At 34.8% G+C, this 26,033-nt stretch overlaps 2 protein-coding genes and 1 non-coding gene across 3 annotated transcripts; all 3 read left to right on the top strand.

The window, feature by feature from the left end:
* The first annotated feature begins 3,065 nt into the window (after positions 1 to 3,065).
* On the top strand, positions 3,066 to 9,872 carry LOC145635382 (vacuolar protein sorting-associated protein 20 homolog 1-like). Its single transcript, XM_081686662.1, has 6 exons — positions 3,066 to 3,508; positions 5,771 to 5,923; positions 6,022 to 6,174; positions 7,230 to 7,313; positions 9,239 to 9,380; positions 9,552 to 9,872. The coding sequence occupies exons 1-6, from the start codon at positions 3,407 to 3,409 to the stop codon at positions 9,575 to 9,577; spliced, it is 660 nt and encodes a 219-aa protein (XP_081542788.1). The 5' UTR covers positions 3,066 to 3,406; the 3' UTR covers positions 9,578 to 9,872.
* A 1,551-nt stretch (positions 9,873 to 11,423) lies between these two features.
* Positions 11,424 to 17,916, top strand: LOC145636426 (eukaryotic translation initiation factor 2 subunit beta-like). Its single transcript, XM_081687988.1, has 10 exons — positions 11,424 to 11,562; positions 11,764 to 11,833; positions 13,500 to 13,608; positions 14,148 to 14,203; positions 14,284 to 14,338; positions 14,466 to 14,566; positions 15,411 to 15,556; positions 16,215 to 16,357; positions 16,728 to 16,813; positions 17,669 to 17,916. The coding sequence occupies exons 2-10, from the start codon at positions 11,786 to 11,788 to the stop codon at positions 17,744 to 17,746; spliced, it is 822 nt and encodes a 273-aa protein (XP_081544114.1). The 5' UTR covers positions 11,424 to 11,562; positions 11,764 to 11,785; the 3' UTR covers positions 17,747 to 17,916.
* Positions 17,361 to 17,446, top strand: LOC145637703 (small nucleolar RNA SNORD34). Its single transcript, XR_014114439.1, has one exon. It is a non-coding gene; the product is annotated as a small nucleolar RNA SNORD34 (small nucleolar RNA).
* Positions 17,917 to 26,033: the final 8,117 nt, after the last annotated feature.

The raw sequence follows: 26,033 nt of genomic DNA, 5'->3' as shown, positions 1-26,033 counted from the left end.
CCTCCAAACTGCCTACCCTCCTTATTAGCTTCAAACCCTAAACGTATGATACGGCTGTATTAAGGAGAATTTTAAGCTTTATTTATTTATTTATTTATTTTTATTTTTAAATAAAGTAGTAAAAAGTAAAAAGAATCTTAGTTAGTTATGAATGAAGTTTTGTTGATAAGGACTAAGCTATGAATTGGTGGAAAAACTAATTTTTATTATTAATAAATTCATTATGAATCTTAATTCAAACAAGATAAAATAGTTCTCTTTTATTTATTTATTTATTTATTTTTTAAATGGCCATGGCTCATGGTATAGATCTAAAACTAGATACGATGTTTAACTCACCTTGATGAGTAATACACTGTGTTATATTTACACTGCGTTATATAATCAATATACTATTTTTTTAATTGACACTCTCTTATTGTAATTTACACGAAAATTTTCTTGTGAATCATAGCTATATGAAAAAGTATGAAAAATGTATAATTTGCAACAACAACCGCTTTATTGGAATTATAAAAAGTTGATATTGTGAAAGTATTTTACGACATGAATCTAACAAAATTTCACATGACCATAATGAATAGTGCAAAAGTCTAGTTGTGCAATATTACTATAACAGAGGAATTGAAGTATCAAATTAGACAGGTTAAAAAAATACATTTCGTTAAAAAAAAAAAGGTTCAGACTCATTTAGATAATGTGCATTTACCGCTTATAAACCCAAAATCTATTTCAAAAAAATAAAATAAAATAATATTCAGTTAAAACTAGATTATTCTGTTCAATTTTATTAGTTGCGCCTCTTTGAATAAATGTGTCAAAAACCCACCTTTAAAAAAAAACAAAATTCAAATTTTGACTCATATGAACATAATGACTTAATGTGACTCAAATTTATAATTAGACCTAATTAACCCGACCCAAGTCATCGACCTCAACGAATTCGACCCAGAAAACTGAAGTAACACCTCTAGATAAAAGAGTGAATTGTTTTGTTCAAAATTATTGAAATACTATTCACAATTGTACTTTGTGAGAATTTTGTGAGAATTTATCTTGTACTTTTAAACAAGATAAATTTGTTCTCCCTTAAGATCGATTTCATCTTGTTTATATCTTATTAAAATAGTGGTATAATATGAATCTGTATTTTGACACTTTTTTTAGTCAAGTTCATCAGTAATAATAAATATAATTAAAGGTTACGGAGTAATTTTTTTTTTTTTTTTTTTTTGTAGGAAATAGAGTTATATTTTTTAATTATTTTATCAAACTGATTTTTAACTGACGTGTGCTGTTATTTTTTCAAATGGAATAAATTGATTTTTAACTGACACTTCTCTAGCTTTAATTATGTAACATAAATATACTTGACAATAGTGGGATAAAGGATTTGCACCCTACTTCCTCCGTTCTTTTTTACTTGACCCGCTTTGACTTTTACACTATTCATCAACCCACCTTTAACCGTCTTTTGTGAATTATGGGTAAAGAAAAACATATTCATGTAGGATCTTGTTAGAATCGTCTAAATAAGTATTATCACAATATATAACTTTTATAATATTAACTTATAGAGTATTAAAATTATTGATGGTTAAACTTGTGCATTGGCAAGCGTGATAAAATAAACAGGTCAAGTAAAAAAGAACAGAGGAAATATTTTTTTATCATCAATATATTTTATTTTATTAAATCAATAGTTGTTTTTTTAACATAAATTGTACATTTAATATGATATTAGGAATAAATTAAGTTCTAGATTAGATCCAACAAAATTAGTTGTTACCATCGAGAAATTGTTATATACACCCGATGCAAGGTGCATTCAAGGGTATTATTTATTCATTTTTATGATTATTTGATTATTTCTCCTTTAAAAATACTTTTGGGTGCACCATACACCCAGATGTATGTAATTATTTTTAGTTACTATCCGTAAAAAAAAAAAAAAAAAATTGTAACAATAAAAAAAAAAAAAAAAGAAAATCTACTCATTAACAAAGTCTACTCAATCATTGTTTTATTTATAAAAAAAAGTCTATTCCATCCTCGAAATTTTCGTTCTCAATATTTTAATAATATAACCATATACTATGCATATAAAATACTTGTATAAGCAAAGTATATTAATGTATTTAAATATGCTATAGTAAAATTTAAATTTTATATGCATATTAATTTAGCTTTAAAAAAATAACCTCTATAGTTTAATTTATATTTTTAAATTTAGCCTATTTCAATTTTTAGGACCTTTATTTATATTCATAAGAAGATCAGTAGGTCCCTTTTTTCTTTAACCATTTTTTTTATTTTAGTGACCCTTTAATTTCGCTACACATTCTCTCTAAAAATAACAAAAAACCAATTTCCTTGTTCCCCTTGCCGCCGCTCATCAACGGTCGTCGGCGAGCATCAATTGAGGGTTTAGTTTAGTTTTTTCAATCTCCCAAGACACTCTAACGCTTTGGTTAGCAATTTTTAATTGAAAGTGTTAAGTGGTAGCAATTTTTAAAATGGTAGTAAAATAAAATAAAAAATTTATCCGATAGCAAAAGTGAAATGCATGTATTTTGCTGTTAGCAAAAGTGAAAATTTTGTTCCTCTCTCTTTCGTTTTCCCACTACCAAAAATAAGTGTGCCAACTTCTATAGTGCAATCATAGAATAATAGATGAAGTATAAAAGTATATGAGAATTAATTCAATGGACAATGCAATTTCCTTCCTATTAAACAATCATGATTTTTACCATTCTTGGAAATTTTTACTTCCTATACTATCTTATTCGTCTCTTATTTCGTGTTGTAACTAGAGATGTCAAAACCACACCTGACTCGACCTGATTCGAAACTGACCTGAAAAATATCTGATTCAAATTTAGACTCGCGTAGACATAATAATTTAGCATGAGTCAAGTTTAAAAATTAACCCAACCCAATTCAACCTTATCAGACTCGATCCGATCATTCGAATTGAAAAATCTACTAGTAACCAAACGAGGCCTAAACCAAGTAACCAACCATTTCTACCATTTTCCCCTAGTTTAGCAAAAATGACCAAGTTTTCCCTCGAAAGAAAAAGTAACAACAACAAAGTGAAAAGGAAATCGAGCTTAGAATACTCGGCGGTCTTGCGACTCTTGTGGTCTTGCCCCCTCTTCCTTCTTCCCACAACCCCTCTCTCTCCTCCTTCCGGTCATCGACCACCGCACCACCACCACCTCCGCCACGGCCGTGCCGTGTAACAGTTGCTGATTGAGTGATTTCAACGGCCGACACTGTGAATCAATTGCGAACCAACGAGATAAAGCTGAGAAATTATTGGAGGAATTAGTGGGGGAAGCTTTTTTTCAGCTTGTTGATAATTTTCTGACAAATCAAATTGGTGGGTGTTTAATTTGTTGAAATGGGTAATATTTTTGTGAAAAAACCCAAGATCACTGAGGTTGATCGTGCAATTCTCTCTCTAAAAACTCAGAGACGCAAGCTTGGTCAATATCAGCAACAGGTAATTAATTCCTTGCTTTTTTCCCCCTTTTTTGAATTTTGTTTTCTGGGTAATAATTGTAATCTTTTTAATTTTGTTGGGTTAATGTTGAAATGCCGGATTATGTTGATAAATGTTTTAGTTTATGTTGATCTGATTCTCTTTGATTTTGATTATACATTTGGTTTTATAGTATGTATATTAAAGAAAAGAATAATGCACACATTTTATTAGATAGATAGGTGAAGATTAGTTTTTGATTAAATGGGGTGTTGATTAGCTCAATTAGCTTTATTGTCCTCAATTAGGTTATGCATTGTTCTGCTTAGGGATGAAAGTATGTTTGAGCTTGGGTTCGATTTTGGTGGATATGGAAAGGATTTCGTGCTTAAGTAGAAGCTTTCTGTTGTCTGAAGTTAGTATAAAACATGGTAGATTTGATTATTGATGGGGTGAGGTTTTAAACTTTTAATGCAAAGGAGTCCAATTACAACTATTTGGGGGTTTAGTTATCAGCCTATGGTGAGAAAGGTAGCTTTGGTGGGAAGTAAGCCCAATATGCTGGAATTCTGTTATGGTTGCTTGTTGCATAGAATTCCAAAATGTTTGACTTGAATTGGGTGTATCTATGTTTATACTACGTATTAGTTATGCCATTTGCTACATTCGGTTCATTTCTTTGATTGATTGGGTGATATGGACAAATGGATGATTCTAATGAACAAGCCGGCTATTGTAATTCGTTGTGTATTAGAATATGGTTGTGGGTGGAGTGATTAAAATGTTTCCAAACAAACTTACTTCAAAGAAGGGTATTGATACTATCTTCTTAGAATGCCTGCTTTGTGAGAGCCATAGAAGGCGATCACATAATATAAGTTATATAACGATGCATCACCAATTCAGATAGAGGATTAATCTTAGAAGGTCGGCTAGTACAATCAACTGAATCAAGTGCTTATAGTTTCAATACCTGTTGAACTAGCAAAATGTATTTTGGAAGAAAGTATATGTTTTACTTATTTCACTTTTAGGTTATTGTTGGGCATTGTATGTGATCCAGGGTGACATTATTATTATCATAAACTCATAATGCTAGTTGCTACCTGTATTTGAATTGCTTGATGATAAAATGTATCTAAATTGTGGAAATGATAGAATCCTCAGTAAACTGATCAGATGCAATGACACCTAGAGATGCTCAGTGAAAGGAGTCCTAATATTATCATGGTGGTTGGAGTCAAAATCTGATGAATTTTCTAACTGATTTCTAGGTATGTATCAATTATGCATTAGAAACTGGCTTTGGTGTCTGTTTGAATTGTTATTTCCCATTTGTCTAGCAGTAGGTGTTGAAAGTTCAGCATTGTGATTTGGCTAGCTAATCTTCTTGAAGCTTCAGCTTTTGGGGAACAAAAAACATTTAGCTGAGAAAATCTGCTTCTTGCAGCTTCAGCTTGAATCTTGTTCTTTTTCTGCTTTTTGGGAAGAGAGGTTTTTTTTTTTTTTTTTTTTTTTTTTTGGGTGGGGGTGGGGGGTAATCTACTCCATTTAAGTCTTTGAAGACAATGAAAGCATAAATTACTGTAACATGGACTCTTCTTCAATGAGGAATGTTCTAGTTGGTGTGAGTTTGGACTTTGGGGTTTATATATATGAGAGTCAGAGCTTGTTTTGGTGAATGAGTTTATTTAGGGATATGAGTTATTGTGTGTGCTATGTAACAATGTATTTTGCTATATTATGTCCAATAAAAAATTTCTAATATGTGTCAAATTGAAGAAGAAATAGTTGGACATACCTGTATTGTGAGACAAGTATACAATTTTGCAAATCTGAAAATTTTTATTGCTTAAACATATAATACTTAAAAGGGATGGTTTATTGAAATTTCAGGGGTTGTAAATGAGATAATATAAGTGGTTCAATAACTCCAATCACATTGCCAATACAAATCTAGATTTTAGTCACTCCCTCTGTTTATTAATATTTGCATCACTTGTCTCTGTGTGGGGTTTTAGATTAGATTCGCGATTTTTGTTGTTTGATCCATTTGTATAGGTTGATTTCTTTTTATTGCCATTATGAGTATATGCAGATATGCTTCAACAGTAAAGTTAATATCTTGGTTGGGTTAGAATTGTATATTTTTCTTTGGTGACCCACTGGATAAATCTTCGTAGTTTGTTGCATATTCACTTTACATGTTTGTTACTTGCTCATCATGTCCAGCTATAGCACTTCTTCATATCTTTTTGTTGTTTTTTATTCCCCTCTTTTCAGCTTGAAGCTGTCATCGAAGCTGAAAAACAAGCAGCAAGGGACTTGATTCGTGAAAAGAAAAAAGATAGAGCCTTACTTGCATTGAAGAAGAAGAAGGTGCAGGAAGAGTTGCTGCAGAAAGTTGATGCTTGGCTAATTAATGTCGAGCAGCAAGTAAGAATGTCAACCATTATGACCCTCCAGCTTTTGATGCTATTTTAAGCGACCTTACTCTTTCCGATTCATTAGTCTCACAATTTTATTTGATTTAGTTGGCAGATATAGAATTATCCAGCAAGCAAAAGGCTGTCTTTGAGAGCTTGCAAGCGGGAAGCAATGCAATGAAAGCAATTCAAAGTGAACTTAACCTGGATGATGTTCAGAAGTTGATGGATGACACTGAAGAAGCAAGAGCCTATCAAGATGTATGCTTTCCTTTATTCATATTCTGAAAACTATAGTTTTCCTGCTGATTTGACTGTCATATTTTGTTTCTTTTTTTTCCCAAAGGCTTTGGAGTTAGGGGTACATTTAAAGTTAAAATGAAGAAATTAATAAGTCCTGCAAATTGAAAAGAAAAAATAAAAATTTAAGTTTTAATAACAAGAAATAGGAAGTAACCTTGCGAGTCTTGACCTTAGTCTTGATGGCCATAGTAGACTCCCATAGTCCCATGTCCAATCAATGTTCACTGTCCTCTCTCAGAGTTTATTGTTCATCTTTTCACGTTGTAATGCCATGATGTCAGGACCAGATATTTGGTATTTACAAATTAACAGCATGAAGCATTTTGACAGGAGCAGTTGCATACTTGCGTTCTCAATTTTCAGCCCTTAGTTATCAGTTCTCAACCACTAGCTGTTTATATGTAATTGTGTTCTTAGCCCCTGGGATACCCTGGTCTCCTTGAAATTGATTCTCCTTCATTAGGAAGTTGTAGTTAGTCATTACTCATTAGAAAGTGTCTCGTGATCAACATTTCCTAAATTTCTTGCCATTTATGCCATTAAGTTGGATCACTTGATCCCCGAGTGTGTCCTTTAGAACGATCAGCACTCTGGTATTACCAATAGGGTAGTGCTTAGAACAAGAATACTACTTCTAGCTTCATATTTGTGCTTGGTAATGACATGTTTGGACAATATACATGGTAGACTTGACAGATTTGATGCTGTCAATACAATAAATTAATAAGAAGCACAAGTCACGGGGACAAGCCGGACAACACTTTACAGGTGCATGATAGAGTCATAGACAGAAGGTGGCTTTGTAAATCTAATTACGGTTGGCTATAACTTATGGCTACCTAAGCACTATAATTTTCCTGTCATGTCTCTTCAGAATTGCTTGTATGCGATTGGCTATAGCTGTACACGGTGCATGTTATGTGAACCTGTGTGCATTTCTTGTTCAAATTACAATATTTTTTTTCAACTTTATTTGGGAAACTATTAATCTTTCATTTGGTATCTGTTTCTAGGAAATACATGCTATACTGGGGGAGAAATTATCTGCTGATGACGAGGAAGAAGTATTAGCAGAATTTGATAATCTAGAAGCAATGGTATGTTTAATTTTTGAGATACTTGTCCTTATCTATGCTGTGTCTAGTATTAAGGGCTTGATGAGCTGATTGAGACTGCATATTAATTTCTATCTATGGCTTTTTAGATGAAATCAGTCTGTAATCAGCTGGAAGGAACTTAAATGATGAGATTATGTTCATAATATAAAAACACACATAATATAAGCCTTGGGCAATTCTGTAATGAATTGAAGGAAGCATCCTTAAGTTGCCCAGTGCTCTTTAGGATCACATGTGATACAAATCCTAAGCCTAATTGACTCAGGAAATCGGAGAACCCCTTCCACAAACAGTATAAGATATTTGATTACGTGAAGGAAAGTTTCCCTACTTGAACAGTAGTCTGAGACTCTGAGGGGAGAAGGCTCCCACATCTTCGGTCTTCCTCAGAACTTCTTAGAGACCATATTTATTCACCACTTATAGCTATTACTTATGGCTTGTTTTATCATAATGTGCTCAACTCCATATCTTCTGGCTCCCACAAGCATATTTTTTGTCCACATCAAGTAGGTCCAAAGCATCATTTCTGTATGATATAGATATTTTTCAAAGAAGAAATTGTAGAGAAGATTTCAAATGCTTTATCGCAAGAGAGAACTTAGGATTTATACATTGTCAAGCTTTGGTGGCACCGTGGCAATATATAGTATATTAAGTTTTGTTGTCATTATTTTTTATGGGACCCCCCCCCCCCCCCCCCCCCCACACACACACACAAAAAAAAAAAAACGCACACACAAATTAATAGTGATTTTGTATTTGTTCTGCTGTGTAATTCTGTAATCGGGTATATCTTTATATATACACGGACATGTAGTGGCGTGTTCTTTCATGTGTATCTACTGAAATACAATTGCACATGTGAGGATGAATTTGATTCACAATGTTGTTGTGAATGTTTTACATTGTTGGAAATAGCTGATTCAACTATACTCTGTCCACAAACTGTGAGAAATATACTTGTTGCATCAGATATTCTCTGAATTAGCTAAGTTCAATGAGAAAAAAAGGGTAAGACTTTATGCAAGAAATGCTAATCTATATGCATATTTATGGGGAACTTAGATTGAGATGTAAACTCACTTGTTCATTCAGATGTAGTGATGTACTTAAATAAATTTAACAAAATTTTCCTGTATATCATGACACATTGATACCATCCTAAGAATATATGCTCATATTTTGTATGAACTTGGTAGTTGGTAGTCATTAGGCATGGAAATAATTATGAACCTTGAACTTTGATCTTTTTAGATTAATTCATACTTAACTATACAATTGAATACACACACCTGTGCACATGTGGCACAGCAAGAACTAAGGGTTGTACACCGGTCCAAAACCGGATCGGAAACCGGACCTGAATCAGCAGGTCCGGTTCCGGTCCAGACCTGAAAAATCAGGTCCGGTCCGGGTTTGGACCTGAATAGACCTGATTATTGATTATTTTTTTTTTCATTCTTTTTAAAATAATATTGCTGACCTGTTTTACTGTTTAGACTTATCAAATAAAAAAAGTAGCTTTACCGGTTTCAGGTCCGGACCTGAAAATTCCGGGTTTTACCCGGACCGGACCTGAAGCCCGGAATCCTTGAATTTCAAGGACCGGGACTGGACCTGAATCTACAGGTCCGGGCCAGTTTTTGTACACCCCTAATCTGTACAAACCTTATTAGAACTGAACAAAGATATGTAAACTATGTGACAAGGGACCATGCCTATGTATTTGGAATATGCTTCATTTGTATGCAGCCCTACTAGAAAATCTCTGATCTCAAATGCAGTCTTGCAGCCCTACTAGATATTCTACTATTATATCTTGTGGTTGCATATTACACTCTAGCATCGTGTATGTTCTTGTCGTAGTCTTATCTGATGGAGGTATGCTTTTGTTGGTGTAGCTTACTGTCCAAGATCTACCAGAAGTTCCCACTACAGTTCCTGAAGAGGAAGAGAAGTTGGATCTACCTGATGTTCCTACCAAGGCTCCCGTTGCTGATGATGTTGAGGAGGTTTCAGATAAAATTCCTGAGAGGAGAAAAGGTAGATATCCTTCCGTCTTCCACATTCTTCACTCTTTGTTTTTCACCTTTTCCATTCTAAGATAGTGATGGCATTTCAGAAATTTTCTCAAAGAATTTCTCTTTTGTTTTTTTTTCTCCTCCTCACCCTCTCTGTCAACAATATATTGATGCTTTGGCTCTTCTTTGGCAGTTATGGAAGAGCCATTGCCGGCATAGCCTGCCTAAGACTTTGGAGCTGATCGTGGAGTGTGAGTTGATGACACAAGCACACAAACCCTTCTCATTGTTTCAATAGAAGTGATGTTCAGAAGGCCTATATTTACGCCCCATTATTATTATTATTATTATTATTTTTCCTTTCTGGTTATGTATAGTATTGCAGTTGTGTACATTTATCTTTCAATCCTATATTCCTATCCCAGCTAATCAGCCTAAAATGGAAGAAATCGGCTGTTTGAATCTTCAATGTGTACAGATTTACAACTGTTTATTCAGTTTACGATTTACCGGACATGTCTTGTTCAACTTCTAGTTTACTTGCCCGTGATTATTGCTATTCGCCATTCCTATCATATGTTTGAATAAGCCATAAGTTCTTGAGTATTTACAATGTCAATCCTGCCTATATTGGACTCACATGTCAAAATGTCTAATCTGTCAATAATCCTCCTTCAAGTTAGATTCAAGTCAAAGGAACAACACTAAGCATTCACTATAGATTCCTTCAAAAAAGCATTCACTATGGATTGAGAAAGAAGTGTAAATAGTTACTCGTATATACTTACTCTATTTAGCTATTCAGTATTTGCTATGCACTAGAAATTACAAGGATAAAACAACAAATCCACAACAAAGAACTATATGGCTTATTCAAACATATGTAGCAAAATATTTGTGTACATGAATAATTGAATACCACTAACCTTTCGTTGCAAGTAGAACTCGTATTTACCAAGGTCAAGTGGTAAAGGTGGATAACTTGATTTATATGCACCCGGGTAAAAGGTGTACCTGAAGCCATTTTATGCTCATTTTAAAATTAAAAAGGAGTAAAAAGAATATCAAATGAGGGAAAAATCACCCTTAAGTGTACCTACCTCTATATACACCTGGTATATTATAAAAAGTAATGAGTCTTACAACTTTGATGCTAGAGGTTCAACTCCTATTAGAGTCACTTTAAGTGTAGGAAATTCCCTTATCCTCTCTCCTAATAACCTAGGAGAAGTTTCATTAACAAGTAACAACTTTAAATTTATGTTCACACTGACACATTATGTTGTACTCCGTATTATATTATTTTTGAGGGAATCATGTTGTATTATATATCATCAATAATTATAACTGATTAATAATTTAATAGTTAAATACGCATTTCACAATAGTTTATGCTTTATGGTAATGTATGTATTTCAATATTTGGTAGCGAAATTTTTATTTTCGTATCATTATAGTTTGATACTTGCATATTTTCTATATTTCAAATTAGTCGACACGTTTTGACTTTTAGCACTATTTACCAACTTTATTTGGATATATTTTGATGATTTACCGGAGTACATAAAAAGTATTCATGCAAAAATTTTTGGACTAAGGCCCTGTTCACTTCACCTTAAAAATATAATATTTTATACAAATAATTTCAATTCAGTAAAAATAAGTCCAGTTAATAAAATTAAATTCAGTTCAGTAAAAATCAGTAACTTTAAAGAACAAATGTACGGAGTAATAGAAAATCAGTAAAAAATAATATCAGTTCAGTAAAATAATTTTCAGTTCAGTAAAAACAATTTAATTTTAGCAAAATAATTTCATTTCAGTTTAATTAATTTCAATTCCGCGAAAATAAGGTGAAATAAACGTGCCTAATTATAATGGAGTTTTAGAGTTGGTGGGGGTACTCATCTTGTGATTTTAAGGTCACAAATTTTCAAGGATTCTCTCACCTAGAGCCTATCTTAATTTACTGAACTGAATATTTTATGAGAAAAAGAAATTAGAGATTGAATTGAAGTGAAATGAATTGAACTGAACTTATTAGAGTTGAGATGAACTAAACTAAAAATAAGCTCGCAACGAGGGTTATGAATCGAGTATTCTGGGGTATTCAATCGTTTTAGAACAAACTTGAGAGTTAGCAACAAACAAAGCTCGCAACTTTGCAAAAATAAGGGTTCTCAATTAAACATCCCTTTTCTCAGGTTCGTCCTTTTTCTCCCTAACCTAGCCGCCGATTTTTTCGATCTCTTCTTCCCAATTTCTTGTTTAATTTCTGGTTCAAGATTGAAGCTTTTTAATCTCTCTTTCGAGTCTCAATTTTTTCTTTTTTTAAATTTCAATTATAAAAGCAGATTTGAATTCCCAGCTATTTTTAATTCTAACCCTTTTTATTTGATTTATAGGTTTTAATTGAGCGAAGAAATCATGGCTTCTGAAGACAACGTCACCGAATTGAAAGAAGAAATTCCTGATGTGGGTATTTCTTTTTTTTTTTTAAAAAATTTATTAGGGTTTTCTTTTTTCGTTTAATTTTTCTGTAATTTTCGGCAATTGATTTCAATATAATTTACTGCTTATTTGTGTAGCTTTTGAGGTTACAATTATAATTTACTCGTATCATCTTTTAAATATTTTTGGGTAAATGAAATTGCAATTAGGTGTAGCAGTTTAGCCCAAAATCTCGTATTTCTCTTAGTTTACATGGAATCTTGGAAAGATTATATTTTTATAACATTCAGGTATATGCATATGCCAAAGTCTTAATTCCAAAAGGATGAGGTTGGCTTGGTTGTGTGAGCTAGAAATTATCTGAATGCTGATAGTTTCATTCACGGATATATAATTGATATGAAGTTTTTAATTGCTACAAAAAGTAGTAGTTGATTACAGGGGTGTTTAATTAGTAAGGGAATGAGAGAGGTCTTTGAACTTCATAGAAAACGTGCTAAAGTGGCGATGAGAATCGAATGAAATTCAGTGGGAATCGCATGCACGAGAAGCTATTGAGTGCTGAAAATCTTGCAACCCCAGCTTGTGTAGAAGATGCTAATGTTGGGATTAAAATAGGGCCTTGGTTAGTAAGTTTTAAAGTCTACATGCAAGTATTGAACTGGTTGTCAAATGCCTTATGTAGAAAAGACCTTTGAACACCTTCTCTTTGATTCACGGCTTTGTGTAGGCTATAGATTATAGGGTGATTTGATTGTCACAACAAAGAGGTCCAACTTCCTAGTAATGTACCCTCTGTCGAAACTTCCTCTTTGACTGTTGATCTGTTTTAAAGAGATTTTTAGTATGCTCATTGGAGTGAATGACTTTTTGTGGAGCTTTGAATTATTACATGATCAAGTAGTATGCTGGCAACTCCGAACAAATAAAACAAGGCTTAAATTGGATAAGCTCGCAATTTAAGTGTTGCGTCTTTGGTGGTCTTATCATTCTTGCCAATTTAGCGGCCTTCATTGTGCTGTGGAACATAATTCTATACTCTGCTTCCATCTCAAAGTAGTTTGACCAAAAAAATATAAACAAGTGATGTGTCTTTGGTAGAGGCTTTCAGAATAATACCTTGATATGAAGTGTTTTAAGTATTAAGATACTCCAGGCTTGAGCACTTGCTGGAATGAAATAAATTGGGACCTTCTACGGTCTTCGATATTTATTGAGTGTTCAGCTACAATAGGCAAGTCAGCTCTGGTACGTGACTACGTGTCGTACAGTTAAGATTATTAACTATTAAGTTTGTCAGCATCCTATACGCAAAATGTAACAGGAAAAGAAAGAAGCTTCCCTTCATTTTTTTTTTGGGTAGTTTTCTGTATGGTTTGAAGGAGTAAAAACACTTTTAGGAGAAGACTGGCATCTAATCCTTGATCAAACTAGCTAAGAAAACTTAGTGAGCTTTTAAATATTCTCCTTTGGTTTAGAATACCTTCTGGCCCTTAAGTTTCATCTCTGGTATCTTTATCGGTAGGAGCTGAGGCTTTCCATATGGAGATTAGAGAGAGATAGTCTCATATCAGTTACGGTTGTTAATTTGGTTGGAACTTCAATTTCCTAACTTTTATTAAAGCCAATATTGAATTTCATAAGATGTCTACTTTGTTGACATCATATCCTTTTGCTTTTCTTCATTCAGATAGTACCATTTGATCCGACTAAGAAAAAGAAGAAGAAAAAGGTTGTCATTCAAGATCCTGCTGATGAACCTCTGGATAAATTGGCTGAGAAAACAGAGAACTTGTCAGGTATGTGTCTTCCTCTCTTGTGACAGTTGTGTAAGATGCTGAACACTTGTCTTTTTCATTTTGCATTTGGATTGGTGTAGCTTAAGTGTTCTTGAAATTATAATTTAAAATGTATTGTATTTGATCATCATTTTGCAATGAACTTTTATAATGTGGAAGGATTTTGCATTTGGATTGGTGTAGCTTAAGTGTTCTTGAAATTATAATTTAAAATGTATTGAATTTGATCATCATTTTGCAATGAACTTTTATAATGTGGAAGGGCAAGCATTTGAGTATTTTTCGACTCCCTCCTTCCTATGGTGAACTTTACACTTTGTTTTTTGTGTTTTTCCAAGTTAAACTGCACACTTTTTCCCCCCTCTCTTTTGACTGTATTTTTAATTTCCATGCTGAACTCAGATTTAAATTGCATAATGGGATAGAGCGAGTATTAAGATAAAAGACTAATTTGTGATTTAGGGTATAGGTGTTGAAGTTGTCTACTGTTATTCACTATTTGAGAGATGTTCACCTCTGATATTTCTGCTCCTCTGCAGTATCTGATGGAGTTGAAAATTCCTTTGCTGGCTTGAAGAAAAAGAAGAAGAAGCCTGTAAGAAGGGGGAAGATTTACATTACTTTAGGAATATCTTATTTATTGAATAACTTTTGATGAAGAGATTCCGTTTGCAGGTCGAAAGTAACCTTTCAGGCGATGATACTGCTGACTTTGGGGAAGAGAAAGATGGTAGGATTTTTTTATTTCTTTTCGTCACCAAATATGTAGAGAAGAGCTATCGACATAAGTTTACCATTTTTGTCAACTATATTAGGGAGCCTTTAGTAAATTATGCCTGACATGGCTTTTGACTCAGATAACATTGAAGAAGATGAAGAGGGAGAGGGGATAGTTTTGCAAGGAGAACGAACGCTATATCCTTGGGAAGGAAGTGACAGAGATTATACATATGAGGAGGTCTGTTTCATACATTGTCTCTCTTGTTTGCAAACCAAAATGCTAAAATTGCTATTTCTGTCATTGCCTTATAACTTGTACAATATCATTTTTCTTATATGCCATTAGATGTTGGATTCCTTTCTGTAGTTGTAATGTCTCAAATGTTGAATAAAATTTGTTACTAGAGGATCTTATTGAGAAGTTTCTTTGCCTTAAAGCAGTATTTATTGTCTACACTTTTATTTTCTGGATAATTTTGAGGTGTATATACTGCCTCCCTCACACGGGGAAATTGACAAGAAAATGCTTTTCCACCATCCCTTCCATCTCTGTATTAGTGGTGGATTAGCCCTGCGCTTCAGAAAAGATTGATATTATATATGCAACTTATGTCACAAGAAAATGTGTAGAGTACTCTAATTACTAATTGTTATCTACTTGCTTTTACAATGAATGTCCTGGGGTAACGTGTTTTCAACTCTTTGTAATTGCAATACATGAACTAATACAATCATTTGGTCAAACAAAAATAGAAAGTTAGAAACTAAGATAATTGCGGTGGGATTAGAGTAGTACTTGTTGATCATTTACCATGGTATCTCTGTGAATTGTAATACTGTTGGTTTTGAATAACCAAGGCACATGATTACCTCAACAGTAAACTAGTAAAGCTTGGTCCTTTCTGACATTGTTCTCCTCCATGTCATGGGGACATCTTCTGTGGCATATTGCTTTCCTTCCTACTGTGTATGAGATGGATCTTCATATTGAGAATGCAGAATATTGTTTTCCCTTTGATGTGATTGCTGTTTGTTGTTAGGCACTGCTGTATATTGTGTTTAATCTTATTTATAACCTGCAGCTTCTTGGAAGGGTGTTCAACATCCTTCGTGAGAACAACCCAGAACTTGCTGGAGACAGGCGTCGAACAGTTATGAGACCTCCCCAAGTGTTGCGTGAAGGCACAAAAAAGACCGTTTTTGTCAACTTTATGGATCTATGCAAGACGTATGTATAACTCTTCTAATCTTTAGAATATCTAAAGTTCTTAGCCCTTTGGTTTTCCTTTATTATTAGCTTTATTTCTTTGAAAGGTTACCTTTTCTTGTTTTTTGTTTTGTTTTTTATCGCCTGGGGAAGGGAGGGATAAGGTAAAAATGACCTCAAGTTCTGGTGCTTAGATTGAGCAAGTAAGGTAGCAATAGGGAGCTCAGGCTGGATAATAAATGGATTGAGGCTAGACTCATTTGGTTCAACTTTTTTTGGTTACATGTTAATTTAAAATTTTGATTTGAATCTGATGTGTGATACACTTGAAAACACAATAAAGAAAATGAACAACCACTGAAATTATACTGAGAAAAGTCGAAGGTTGACTAAGCCTATCCTAATGTTGATCTGATCTTCTGTGGCTCTAGGCTTGCTAAGCTGAACTGGAATTTTACTGAACTAATACTAGGCCAAGTAGAATGCTTGCCTAATGGATCAATAGTCTACTACTGATATCAAAGTGTATTGCTAGGCAATGCCTTTATTAAGTATAAATGTGAGTTATATATGATGTGTCGCTCTCCATTTCTGTTTTTAATCTGGTTTAGCTCTTCTAAATTTCTATTTATTAAAAGAGAAAGGTCTCTTATGTTAAACATTCTGTGTTGTTTTTCAGGATGCATAGGCAACCAGAACATGTCATGACCTTTTTACTAGCAGAAATGGGAACAAGTGGATCTCTTGATGGACAGCAGAGATTGGTGGTGAAAGGAAGATTTGCCCCAAAGAATTTTGAAGGAATATTGAGGAGATATGTCAGTAAGTACCTGCTTTCTATCATTGTCCTGAACTAAGTTGTTTAATGTTGTAACAAATGCTTTTATGCTTTGCTCTATTTGACTCATCTACCTATCCATGGATACTGATTTTATGCATTAGAAAGTCGTATGTATATATAGTGCGTCATCCTTATATATAATTATTATATTATGACCGACTAATTGCATGAATAGATAGTCTCTTTGATATGATGAACTTTATTGCAAATGGCCTTGCATTATCTTGTGACGGCCGTGACTGGATATATTTAGCAGCCTAATTTTCATGACAAAAATACATAATTCTCCAATCATGTTCTACACTGGTTTAAACCATCAGATCTAAAAGGCAGCATTTTATAATATTGCAGATGAGTATGTTATATGCAATGGGTGTAAGAGCTCAGACACCATATTGTCGAAGGAAAATCGACTCTTCTTCCTCAGATGTGAACAGGTTAGTCTTCCATTGAAATTTGCTGCTTTCTTTTTGGTGTCCTTGTTCAGTTTTGACTTGGTCTATCGATATTCTTGTCTTTGTGCATGAGCAACTCGTATTTTTCTGAAGTCCTTTCTTGTCAAAGCTGTGTGAAAGGCCTATGATGACTAGTGGTATTTTTGAGCACTTGTCAATGTGCCTATGAAATAACTATTATCCGAGTTCTGAGGCCTCATCCCAGTTTTGTGTATCTTGAAACCTTGCTATGTGCATAGGTTAAGCTCTGCTGTGTAAGGATACTGATACGTAAGAGGTTTTTATACCTGTAATAAAACGTGCATTTTAATTCCCATGTATGTTATTGAGAGCTTCAGTTACTGGTTTGAGAGAAATTTATCCCAATACCCCTCTATAATCCCCCTAATTACTGGACTGTCTAATGTCTAATCATCATCTTGAATCCTGGTCCATGTGCGGACCTTTATGTACAGTTAGATATTTGCCAAATGCATCCCATTGATGATCGAAGTCTTTATGTAGAGGTTTTTATGCCTCTCCTCCTTGCGTAGGCCAATGATGATTTAAAAATATTTTGCCTACATTGTCTGACTTACAAGTCCATGATAATGATTATTCAGTTCTGAGGCCTTTTTCCTAGAAGTTTTTCTCTCAAAACTCCGACTTTGTTCGTGTAATAAGTGATTTGCCATTTCCTTTAGTATCTATCTTTAAATTATATCCACGCATTGGATTCACTCATTACATATTCTGATACTCATCTCTGTTGGATGTCTGGTTATCATGGATTGACTGATAGCTTGAATTTTTTCCCTCTAATGTGCTTTGCTAATTTGATTGATTTGTATTTTGCAGTGTGGTTCTGGAAGGTCAGTTGCACCAATTAAAGCTGGATTCGTTGCTCGTGTTGGACGTAGGAATCAAGGATCTTAAGGAAACCAAAATCATTTTTCTTATTTGTTTGCGATATAAATTTTGTTCCACCGGTTTTGAGAAAGAAGAAAATAGAACCCGGTAATTGTTGGATTTTAAGTTATTGGCTTCACAACGATAAAGATGATGTTTTGTTTCGGTTACAAGTGTAGTGAGCCTTCTTTTCACCAGTTTCATGTGTCCAGCTTGATTTGCAATCACACTTTCTTTTGTTAGAATCATAATTGTGTCATGTTAGAGTGGCAAAATAACAATACATGTAAGACTAGGGGGTGCTAATCAAGTGAGTCGATCACGAGCTGAGGGATGCTTGACTCGACTCGAAAACTTTTTACTTGTGCTCGACTCATGCTCGCTTAGCTTAATAAGACTTTGCTCGACTCGTGCTTGTGCTCATTAGAGTTTTTGAACGAGTATGGAGTAGCTCAAGATATGCTCATTAAGGTTTTATTCCTACTAAAATATATCATGTGACTTTTTTTTTTTTGTTTACTTAATACTTCTTCCGTTCTATTAATATCGCAACAATGGACTTTTTGAACTATTCATCACTCTTGTTTGACCATATAAATGAGTTATACGTTAAGCAAAATATAGTCAAGTGGGATCTTGTTGGATTCGTCTCATATAATACTTTTACAAAATTAACTTTTTATAATTTTTACTCTTACACAATTATAGATATTTAGCATATAAAATGTGTTTCGTGATGCGTAATTTCCTCCTTGTTGCAATATTAACAGAACGGAGGAAGTATAAGTTTTTTTTTTTATTAAATTGTCAATTAGACTTTTTGCAAGCCTTTTTTGTTCAACTAGCTGATCAAGTTGAGCCAAACTTTTTAAAATATGGCAACTTTTTAAAAAATATATTTTAATAAAAAAATGTTGTCCAGGTGTTCACAAGCTTATTGATCAATTCGTGCTCGTGAACGTATTGATTTGAGTCTAGTCAATTCGAGTTGAGTTTAGTGATGAACATTAGGTATATTACTAACATTCTTTTGCTTGTAAACGACCAAACTTGAGTGTTAAATGACTTTATGTCAATTTTATTTATTTTTTAGCAAGTTGGTATCAATTTAGTGAGTGATATGGAGTAAAGCTGTTAATTCTAGTAAACGGGTCGGATAAGAGGGTCGGGTCAACTCGAGTCAATTCAGATTAATTTCATAACCTAAGCGGGTCGAGTTTGGGTTGAGTCATGCTTAAGTCGGGTCACGTCGGGTCATACTTCTTATTAGGTTTGGGTCGGGTTTAGATCGGTTACATTCGGGTCGGGTGAACAATAGCTCGGGTTTAGTTCGAGTTTTCACGGGTTAAAACAGGTTAGGGTAATTCTCGAGTTCGAGTCGGGTCCGGTTCAAGTCAATAATTTGCGGGTTAGAATCAAGTAAGGTCATTCTCGGGTTTGAGTCGGATTCGGTTCAAGTCAATAATTTGCGATTTATTATCAGGTCGGGTCATTTTCAAGTCAGATCATTTTCGGGTTCAAGTCGGGTTCGGTTCAAGTCAATAATTTGTGGGTTATAATCAGGTTGGGTCATTTCCAAGTCAGGTCATTCTCGAATTCAAGTCGGGTTATGTTGAAGACAATAATTTGCAGGTTATAATCAGGTCGGGTCATTTCCAAGTCAGGTCATGTTCGGATTCAACTAACTATAAATAGATAATTATCATTTTTATCAAGCTAATTATTTCCTTTGACTATAATATATGACAATATAATAGGGAATTATAGTCTATAATTTTGGAAGATAATTATCTCCTTTGATCATACAACAAATATATACTTTATTTAACTCTTAAATATGAGGATGATGCTCCTTTCTTTTGCTCGCCAGGACCGACTTAATCTCCCTAGACAAAATGTTTTGATCAACAATAATAAGGTAGTCTAAATTGCATTTAAGGTGATTTGAAATCGGGTCAGGAACAATTTGGGTTGAATTTAGGTCGGGTCATTAACAAGTCGTGTTAATTTTGAGTCGGGTTAGTAACAGATCGGGTTGAATTTTTGGGTCGGATAAGTAATAGGTCTGGTAAAATTCGGGTCGGGTCAATAACAAATCGAGTTGAATTAGGGTCACGTCAATAACAAGTCGGGTTGATTCGGGTCGGGTTTGTAACAGGTTGGGTTAAATTCGGGTCGGGTTAGGAACGAGTCGGGCTGAATTCAAGTCTGGTAAGTAACAAGTCAGGTTAAATTCGAGTTTAGACAGGTTAAAACGGGTTAGGGTCAATTTAGGTTCAAGTCGGGTTCGGTGCAAGTTAATTAAATTGGCCGTTGTAAACCGGTAAATCGGTGCAAGTTATAAACCGTAAATTGGTCGTTTAACAGCAAATTGGATGGTTCCACACACCTAATTGGACTCCCGTAGGATATTAAGGACCATGGTAAACATTTCGGCAATTTTTATTTCTGGGCAAAAAGAAGTAAAAAAAATTCCAAAATTGAAGGTTAATATCCACGCATTTTGAGACATTTTGGAGGTTTCGGAGCCGGTGTCAAAAAGTCTTGAAATTCTATGGGATACATCTCAGGGTCATATAATGCCGTTTGGAACCATATATAATCATTAGTTGTTGTCATGAATGTTCGTGGTAGGCTTGAATTAATGAAATCGGTGCAAGTTGTAAACCGGTAAATTGGCCGTTTAATAGCAAATTGGATGGTTCCACACACCCAATTGGACTCCCGGAATGTATTAAGGAACATGGTAAACATTTCGGAAATTTTTATTTCCGGGCGAAAAAAGTCAAAAAAATTCCAAAACTGAAGGCTAATATACACATTTTTTGAAATTTTTTGGAGGTTTCGGGGCCTAGTGTAGAAAAGTCTTGATATTTTAGGGGATACATCTCGGGGTCATATAATACCGTTTAGAACCATATATGATCATTATATGTTGTCATAATGTTCATAGTATACTTGAGTTAATGAAATCCGTGCAAATTGTAAACAGGTAAATTGGTCGTTTAAAGGCAAATTGGATGGTTCCACCAACCCAATTGGACTTCCGGAGGATATTACGGACCATGGTAACATTTCGGCAATTTTTATTTCTGAACGAAAAAAAGTCAAAAAATTCCAAAATTGAAGACTAATATCCACGCTTTTTGAGAAATTTTGGAGGTTTCGGAGACCGATGTCGAAAAGTCTTGAAATTCAAGGGGATCTCGGGGTTATATAATGTCGTTTGGAACCATATATGATCATTATTTGTTGTCATAAATGTTCGTGGTAGGCTTGAGTTAATGAAATTGGTGCAAGTTGTAAACCGGTAAATTGGTCATTTAAAGGCAAATTGGATGGTTCCACCCACCCAATGGGACTCCCGGACAGTATTAGGGATAATGGTAAATATTTCGGCAATTATTATTTTTGGGCGAAAAAAAGTCAAAAATTACAAAATTGAAAGCTAATATCCACGCATTTTGAGAAATTTTGGAGGATTCGGGGCTCGGGGTCGAAAAGTCTTAAAATTGTAGGGGATACATTTCGGGGTCATATAATGCCGTTTGGAGCCATTAGTGATCATTATATGTTGTCATAAATGTTCGTGTAGGCTTGATTAAATGAAATCAGTGCAAGTTGTAAACCGGTAAATTGGCCGTTTAAAGGCAAATTGGATAGTTTAACCCACCCAATTGGAATACTGGAGGGTATTAGGGACCACGGTAAAACCTTCGGCAATTTTTATTTCCGGGCGAAAAAAAGTCAAAAAAATTCCAAAATTGAAGCTTATTATATCCACGCTTTTTGAGAAATTTTGGAGTTTCGGGGCACAATGTCGAAAAGCCTTAAAATTTTAGGGAATACATCTCGGGGTTATATAATGACATTTGGAACCATATATGATCATTATATGTTGTCATAAATTTTCGTAGTAGGTTTGATTTAATGAAATCGGTGCAAGTTATAAACCGGTAAATAGGCCGTTTAAATGCAAATTGGATGGTTCCACCCACCCAATTGGACTCCCAAAGGGTATTAGGGACCATAGTAAATATTTTGGCAATTATCATTTTCGGGCGAAAAAAATCTAAACTTTCCAAAAATAAAGGCTAATTATCCACGTTTTTTTGAGAAATTTTCGAGGTTTCGGGGTCCGGTATCGAAAAGCCTTGAGATTATAGCAAGGGAATACATCTCAGGGTCATATAATGTCGTTTGGAACCATATATGATCTTTATTTGTTGGCATAAATGTTCGTGGTAGGCTTGAGTTTACGAAATCGGTGCAAGTTGTAAACCGGTATATTGGTCGTTTAAAGGAAAATTGGTTGGTTCCACCCAAACCAATTGGACTCTCGGAGGGTATTAAGGACCATGGTAAAAATTTCGACAATTTTTATTTTCGTGCAAAAAAAGTCAAAAGATTCCAAAATTGAAGTCTAATATCCACGGTTTTTGAGATATTTTGAAGGTTTCGAGACCATTTGACGAAAAGACTCGAGATTTTAGGGGATACATCTTGGGGTCATATAATGCCATTTGGAACCATATATAATCATTATATGTTGTCATAAATGTTCGTGGTAGGCTTGAATTAATGAAATCGGTGCAAGTTGTAAACCTGTAAATTTGCCATTTAAAGGCAAATTGATTTGTTCCACCTACCTAATTGGACTCCCGGAAGGTATTAGGGACCATGATAAACATTTCGACAATTTTTATTTATGGGCGAAAAAAGCCAAAAAAATCAAAAATTGAAGGCTAATATCAACGTTTTTGAGAAATTTTGGAGTTTTCGGGGCCCGGTGTCTAAAAGTTTTGAAATACTAGGAAATATACCTCGTGGTCATATAATGTCGTTTGGACCCATATATGATCGTTATTTGTTGTCATAAATGTTCGTGGTAGGCTTGAGTTAATTAAATCGGTGCTAGTTAGGGGTGAGCAAAAATTCAGGGTACCCTGATATGGAATCGGAACCTGTTCGGAACCGCAGGTTCCAAACCCGGAACCTGTTGATCAGGTTCCGGTTCCGGGTAATAAAATTAGGAACCTGTTGCAACAGGTTCCGGTTCCGAGTAATAAAATTTAGGATCTAGAACCTGTATGGTACCCTATTAGTACAGGTTCCCTATAGGGTACATGAAACCGGAACCTATATGGTATTAAAAATTCTAGACAATTAGTGTTGGTTTGTTATATTTGAAGTACTATACTAAAGTTGTAAGCTTTTATTGTGATCATCTATTTTTTAAAAAAAAAAATTTGTCACAATTTATCAACTATTAATCTTACTTTGACAGACAGGGTACCCTGTTTAGGAACCGGAACCTGCAGGTTTCGGATCTCAATTCTTAGGAACCTGTTGCAACAGGTTCCGGTTCCGGTTCCTATTTTTAGGAACCTGTTGCAACATGTTCCGGTTCCGGGTCCTGATATTTTTACAGGGTACCCTGTTACGCTCACCCCTAGTGCTAGTTGTAAACCGGTAAATTGGTCGTTTAAAGGAAAATTGGATGGTTTCACCCACCCAATTTGACTCCTGGGGGGAATTAGGGACTATGGTAAACATTTCGGAAATTTTTATTTCCGTGCAAAAAAAAAGTCAAAAATTCCAAAATTAAAGGTTAATATCCATGGCTTTTTTGAAATTTCGAAGGTTTCGGGTCCCGGTGTCGAAAAAAATAAGATTTTAGAGATACATATCAGTGTCATATAATGTCGTTTGGAACCATAAATGATCATTAAATGTTGTCATAAATGTTCGTGGTAGGTTTGAGTGAATGAAATCGATGTAAGTTGTAAACCGGTAAATTGACCGTTTAAAGGAAAATGTGTTGATTCCGCTCACCCAATTAGACTTCCGGAGGATATTAGGGACCATAGTAAACATTTCGGCAATTTTTAATTTCGGACGAATAAAAGTAAAAAAAATTCCAAAATTGAAGGCTAATTATCCACATTTTTTGACAAATTTTTGAAGTTTCAGGGACCATTGTTGAAAAGGCTTGAGATTTTAGGAGATACATCTTGGAGTCATATAATGCCGTTTGGAACCATATATGATCATTATATGTTGTCATAAATGTTCGTGCTAGGCTTGAATTAATGAAATCAGTGCAAGTCGTAATTCGATGAATTGGCCGTTTAAAGGCAAATTGGATGTTTCCACCCACCTAATTGGATTCCCAGAGGGTATAAGGGACCAAGGTAAACATTTCGGCAATTTTTTTTTCCGGAGGAAAAAAAGGAAAAAAAAATCCAAAATTGAAGACCAATATCCACACTTGCTTTTTGAGAAATTTTAGAGGTTTTGGGGCCCGGTGTCGAAAAGTCTTGAAGTTCTAGGGGATATATCGCGGTGTCATATAATGCCGTTTGGAACCATATCTGATCATTATTTCTTGTCATAGATGTTCGTGGTAGACTTGATTTAATGAAATCGGTGCAAGTTGTAAACCGGTATATTGGTCGTTTAAAGGCAAATTGGATAGTTTTACTCACCCAATTGGACTCCCGTAGGATATTAGGGACCATGGTAAACATTTCGGCAATTTTATATCTGGGCCAAAAAAAAGTCAAAAAATTCCAAAATTGAAGGCTAATATCCACGCTTTTTGAGAAATTTCGAATGTTTCGGGGCCCGGTGTTGAAAAAATTGAGATTTTAGGGGATACATCTCGGGGTCATATAATGTCGTTTGGAATCATATATGATCATTATACGTTGTCATTAATGTTCGTGGTAGGCTTGAATTAATGAAATCGGTGCAAGTTGTAAACCAGTAAATTGGTCGTTTAAAGGTAAATTGGATGGTTACGCCCAGCCAATTGGATTCCCGGAGGGTATTAAAGACCATTGTAAACATTTCGGCAATTTTTATTTGCGGGCGAAAAAAAGTCAAAAAATTCCAAAATTTAAGACTAATATCCACACGTTTTTTGAAATTTTTTTGAGGTTTCGGGTAGAGCTGTCAATTCGGGTAAACGGGTTGGGTTTGGGTCTGTAAGAGTGGGTCGGGTCAACTCGAGTCGAGTCAATTCGAATTAATTCCATAACCTATGCGGGTCGAGTTTGGGTTGGGTCATGCTTTAGTCGGGTCATACTTTTATCGGGTTTGGGTCAGGTTAATAACAGGTCGGGTTACATTCGGGTTGGGTGAACAATAGGTTTGGTTTTATTCGGGTTTTCACTAGTTAAAACGGATTAGGGTAATTCTCGGGTTCGAGTCGGGTCCGGTTCAAGTCAATAATTTGCGGGTTATAATCAGGTCGGGTCATTCTCGGGTTTGAGTCGGGTTCGGTTAAAGTCAATAATTTGCAAAATTATAATCAGGTTGGTTCATTTTCAAGTCGGGTCATTCTCGAGTTCAAGTCGGGTTAGGTTCAAGTCAATGATTTGCGGGTTATAATCAGGTTGGGTCATTTCCAAGTCTGGTAATTCTCGGATTCAAGTCGGGTTATAATCAGATCAGGTCATTTCCAAGTCAGATCATATTCGGGTTCAACTAACTATAAATAGATAATTATCATTTTTATCAAGCTTATTATTTTCTTTGACTATAATATATATGACAATATACTAGGGAACTATAGTCTATAATTTAGGAAGATAATTATCTCCTTTGACCATACAACAAATATATACTATATTTAACTCTTAAATTTGAGGATGATGCTCCTTTATTTTGCTGGCATGGACCGACTTGGTCTCCCTTGACAAAATGCTTTGATCAACAATAATAAAGTGGTATAAATTGCATTTAATGTGATTTGAAATCGGGTCAGGAACAATTTGGGTTGAATTTAGGTCGGGTCAATAACAATTCGTGTTAATTTCGAGTAGGGTTAGTAATAGACCGGTTTGAATTTTTGGGTCGGGTAAGTAATAGGTCTGGTAAAATTCGGTTCGGGTCAATAACAAGTCGGGTTGAATATGGGTCAGGTCAATAACAAGTCGTGTCAGGTTTGTAACAAGTCGGCTGGAAAGAAAGACCTACACCTACTATCGCTCGAGTCAGGTTTGTAACAGGTTAGGTTAAATTCGGGTCGCTTTAGGAACAGATCGGGATTAATTCAAGTCAGGTTAAATTCGGGTTTAGACGGGTTAAAACGGTTTAGGGTTAATTTCGGTTCAAGTCGGGTTCGTTTCAGGTCCACAATTTACGGGTTACATTCGGGTCGGGTCATTTCCAGGTAAGTTCATGTTCGGGTTCGGGTCTCACATACTCGGGTCTAGGGTTGGTTTCAAGTCGGGTTTGGGTCACCATTTTTTCGGGTTTAGATGGGTCGGTTAATAATCGGGTTTGAGCCGGTATTTCAGGTCGGGTC

Source organism: Chenopodium album, chromosome 6, assembly GCF_948465745.1.
Source record: "Chenopodium album chromosome 6, dcCheAlbu1.1, whole genome shotgun sequence".
Classification (NCBI taxonomy): domain Eukaryota; kingdom Viridiplantae; phylum Streptophyta; class Magnoliopsida; order Caryophyllales; family Amaranthaceae; genus Chenopodium; species Chenopodium album.
This window is presented reverse-complemented; position numbering and strand designations above follow the sequence as displayed.

What these genes read in the sequence shown, in the direction of transcription:
- LOC145635382 (XM_081686662.1), top strand. Translation starts at nt 3,407, where the DNA reads ATGGGTAATATTTTTGTGAAAAAACCCAAGATCACTGAGGTTGATCGT. An exon ending in AAGCAAGAGCCTATCAAGAT is followed by an intron (nt 6,175 to 7,229) that starts GTATGCTTTCCT and finishes ATCTGTTTCTAG; the next exon opens with GAAATACATGCTATACTGGG. An exon ending in AATTCCTGAGAGGAGAAAAG is followed by an intron (nt 9,381 to 9,551) that starts GTAGATATCCTT and finishes CTTCTTTGGCAG; the next exon opens with TTATGGAAGAGCCATTGCCG.
- LOC145636426 (XM_081687988.1), top strand. Translation starts at nt 11,786, where the DNA reads ATGGCTTCTGAAGACAACGTCACCGAATTGAAAGAAGAAATTCCTGAT. An exon ending in GAAAACAGAGAACTTGTCAG is followed by an intron (nt 13,609 to 14,147) that starts GTATGTGTCTTC and finishes GCTCCTCTGCAG; the next exon opens with TATCTGATGGAGTTGAAAAT. An exon ending in TCTTCCTCAGATGTGAACAG is followed by an intron (nt 16,814 to 17,668) that starts GTTAGTCTTCCA and finishes TGTATTTTGCAG; the next exon opens with TGTGGTTCTGGAAGGTCAGT.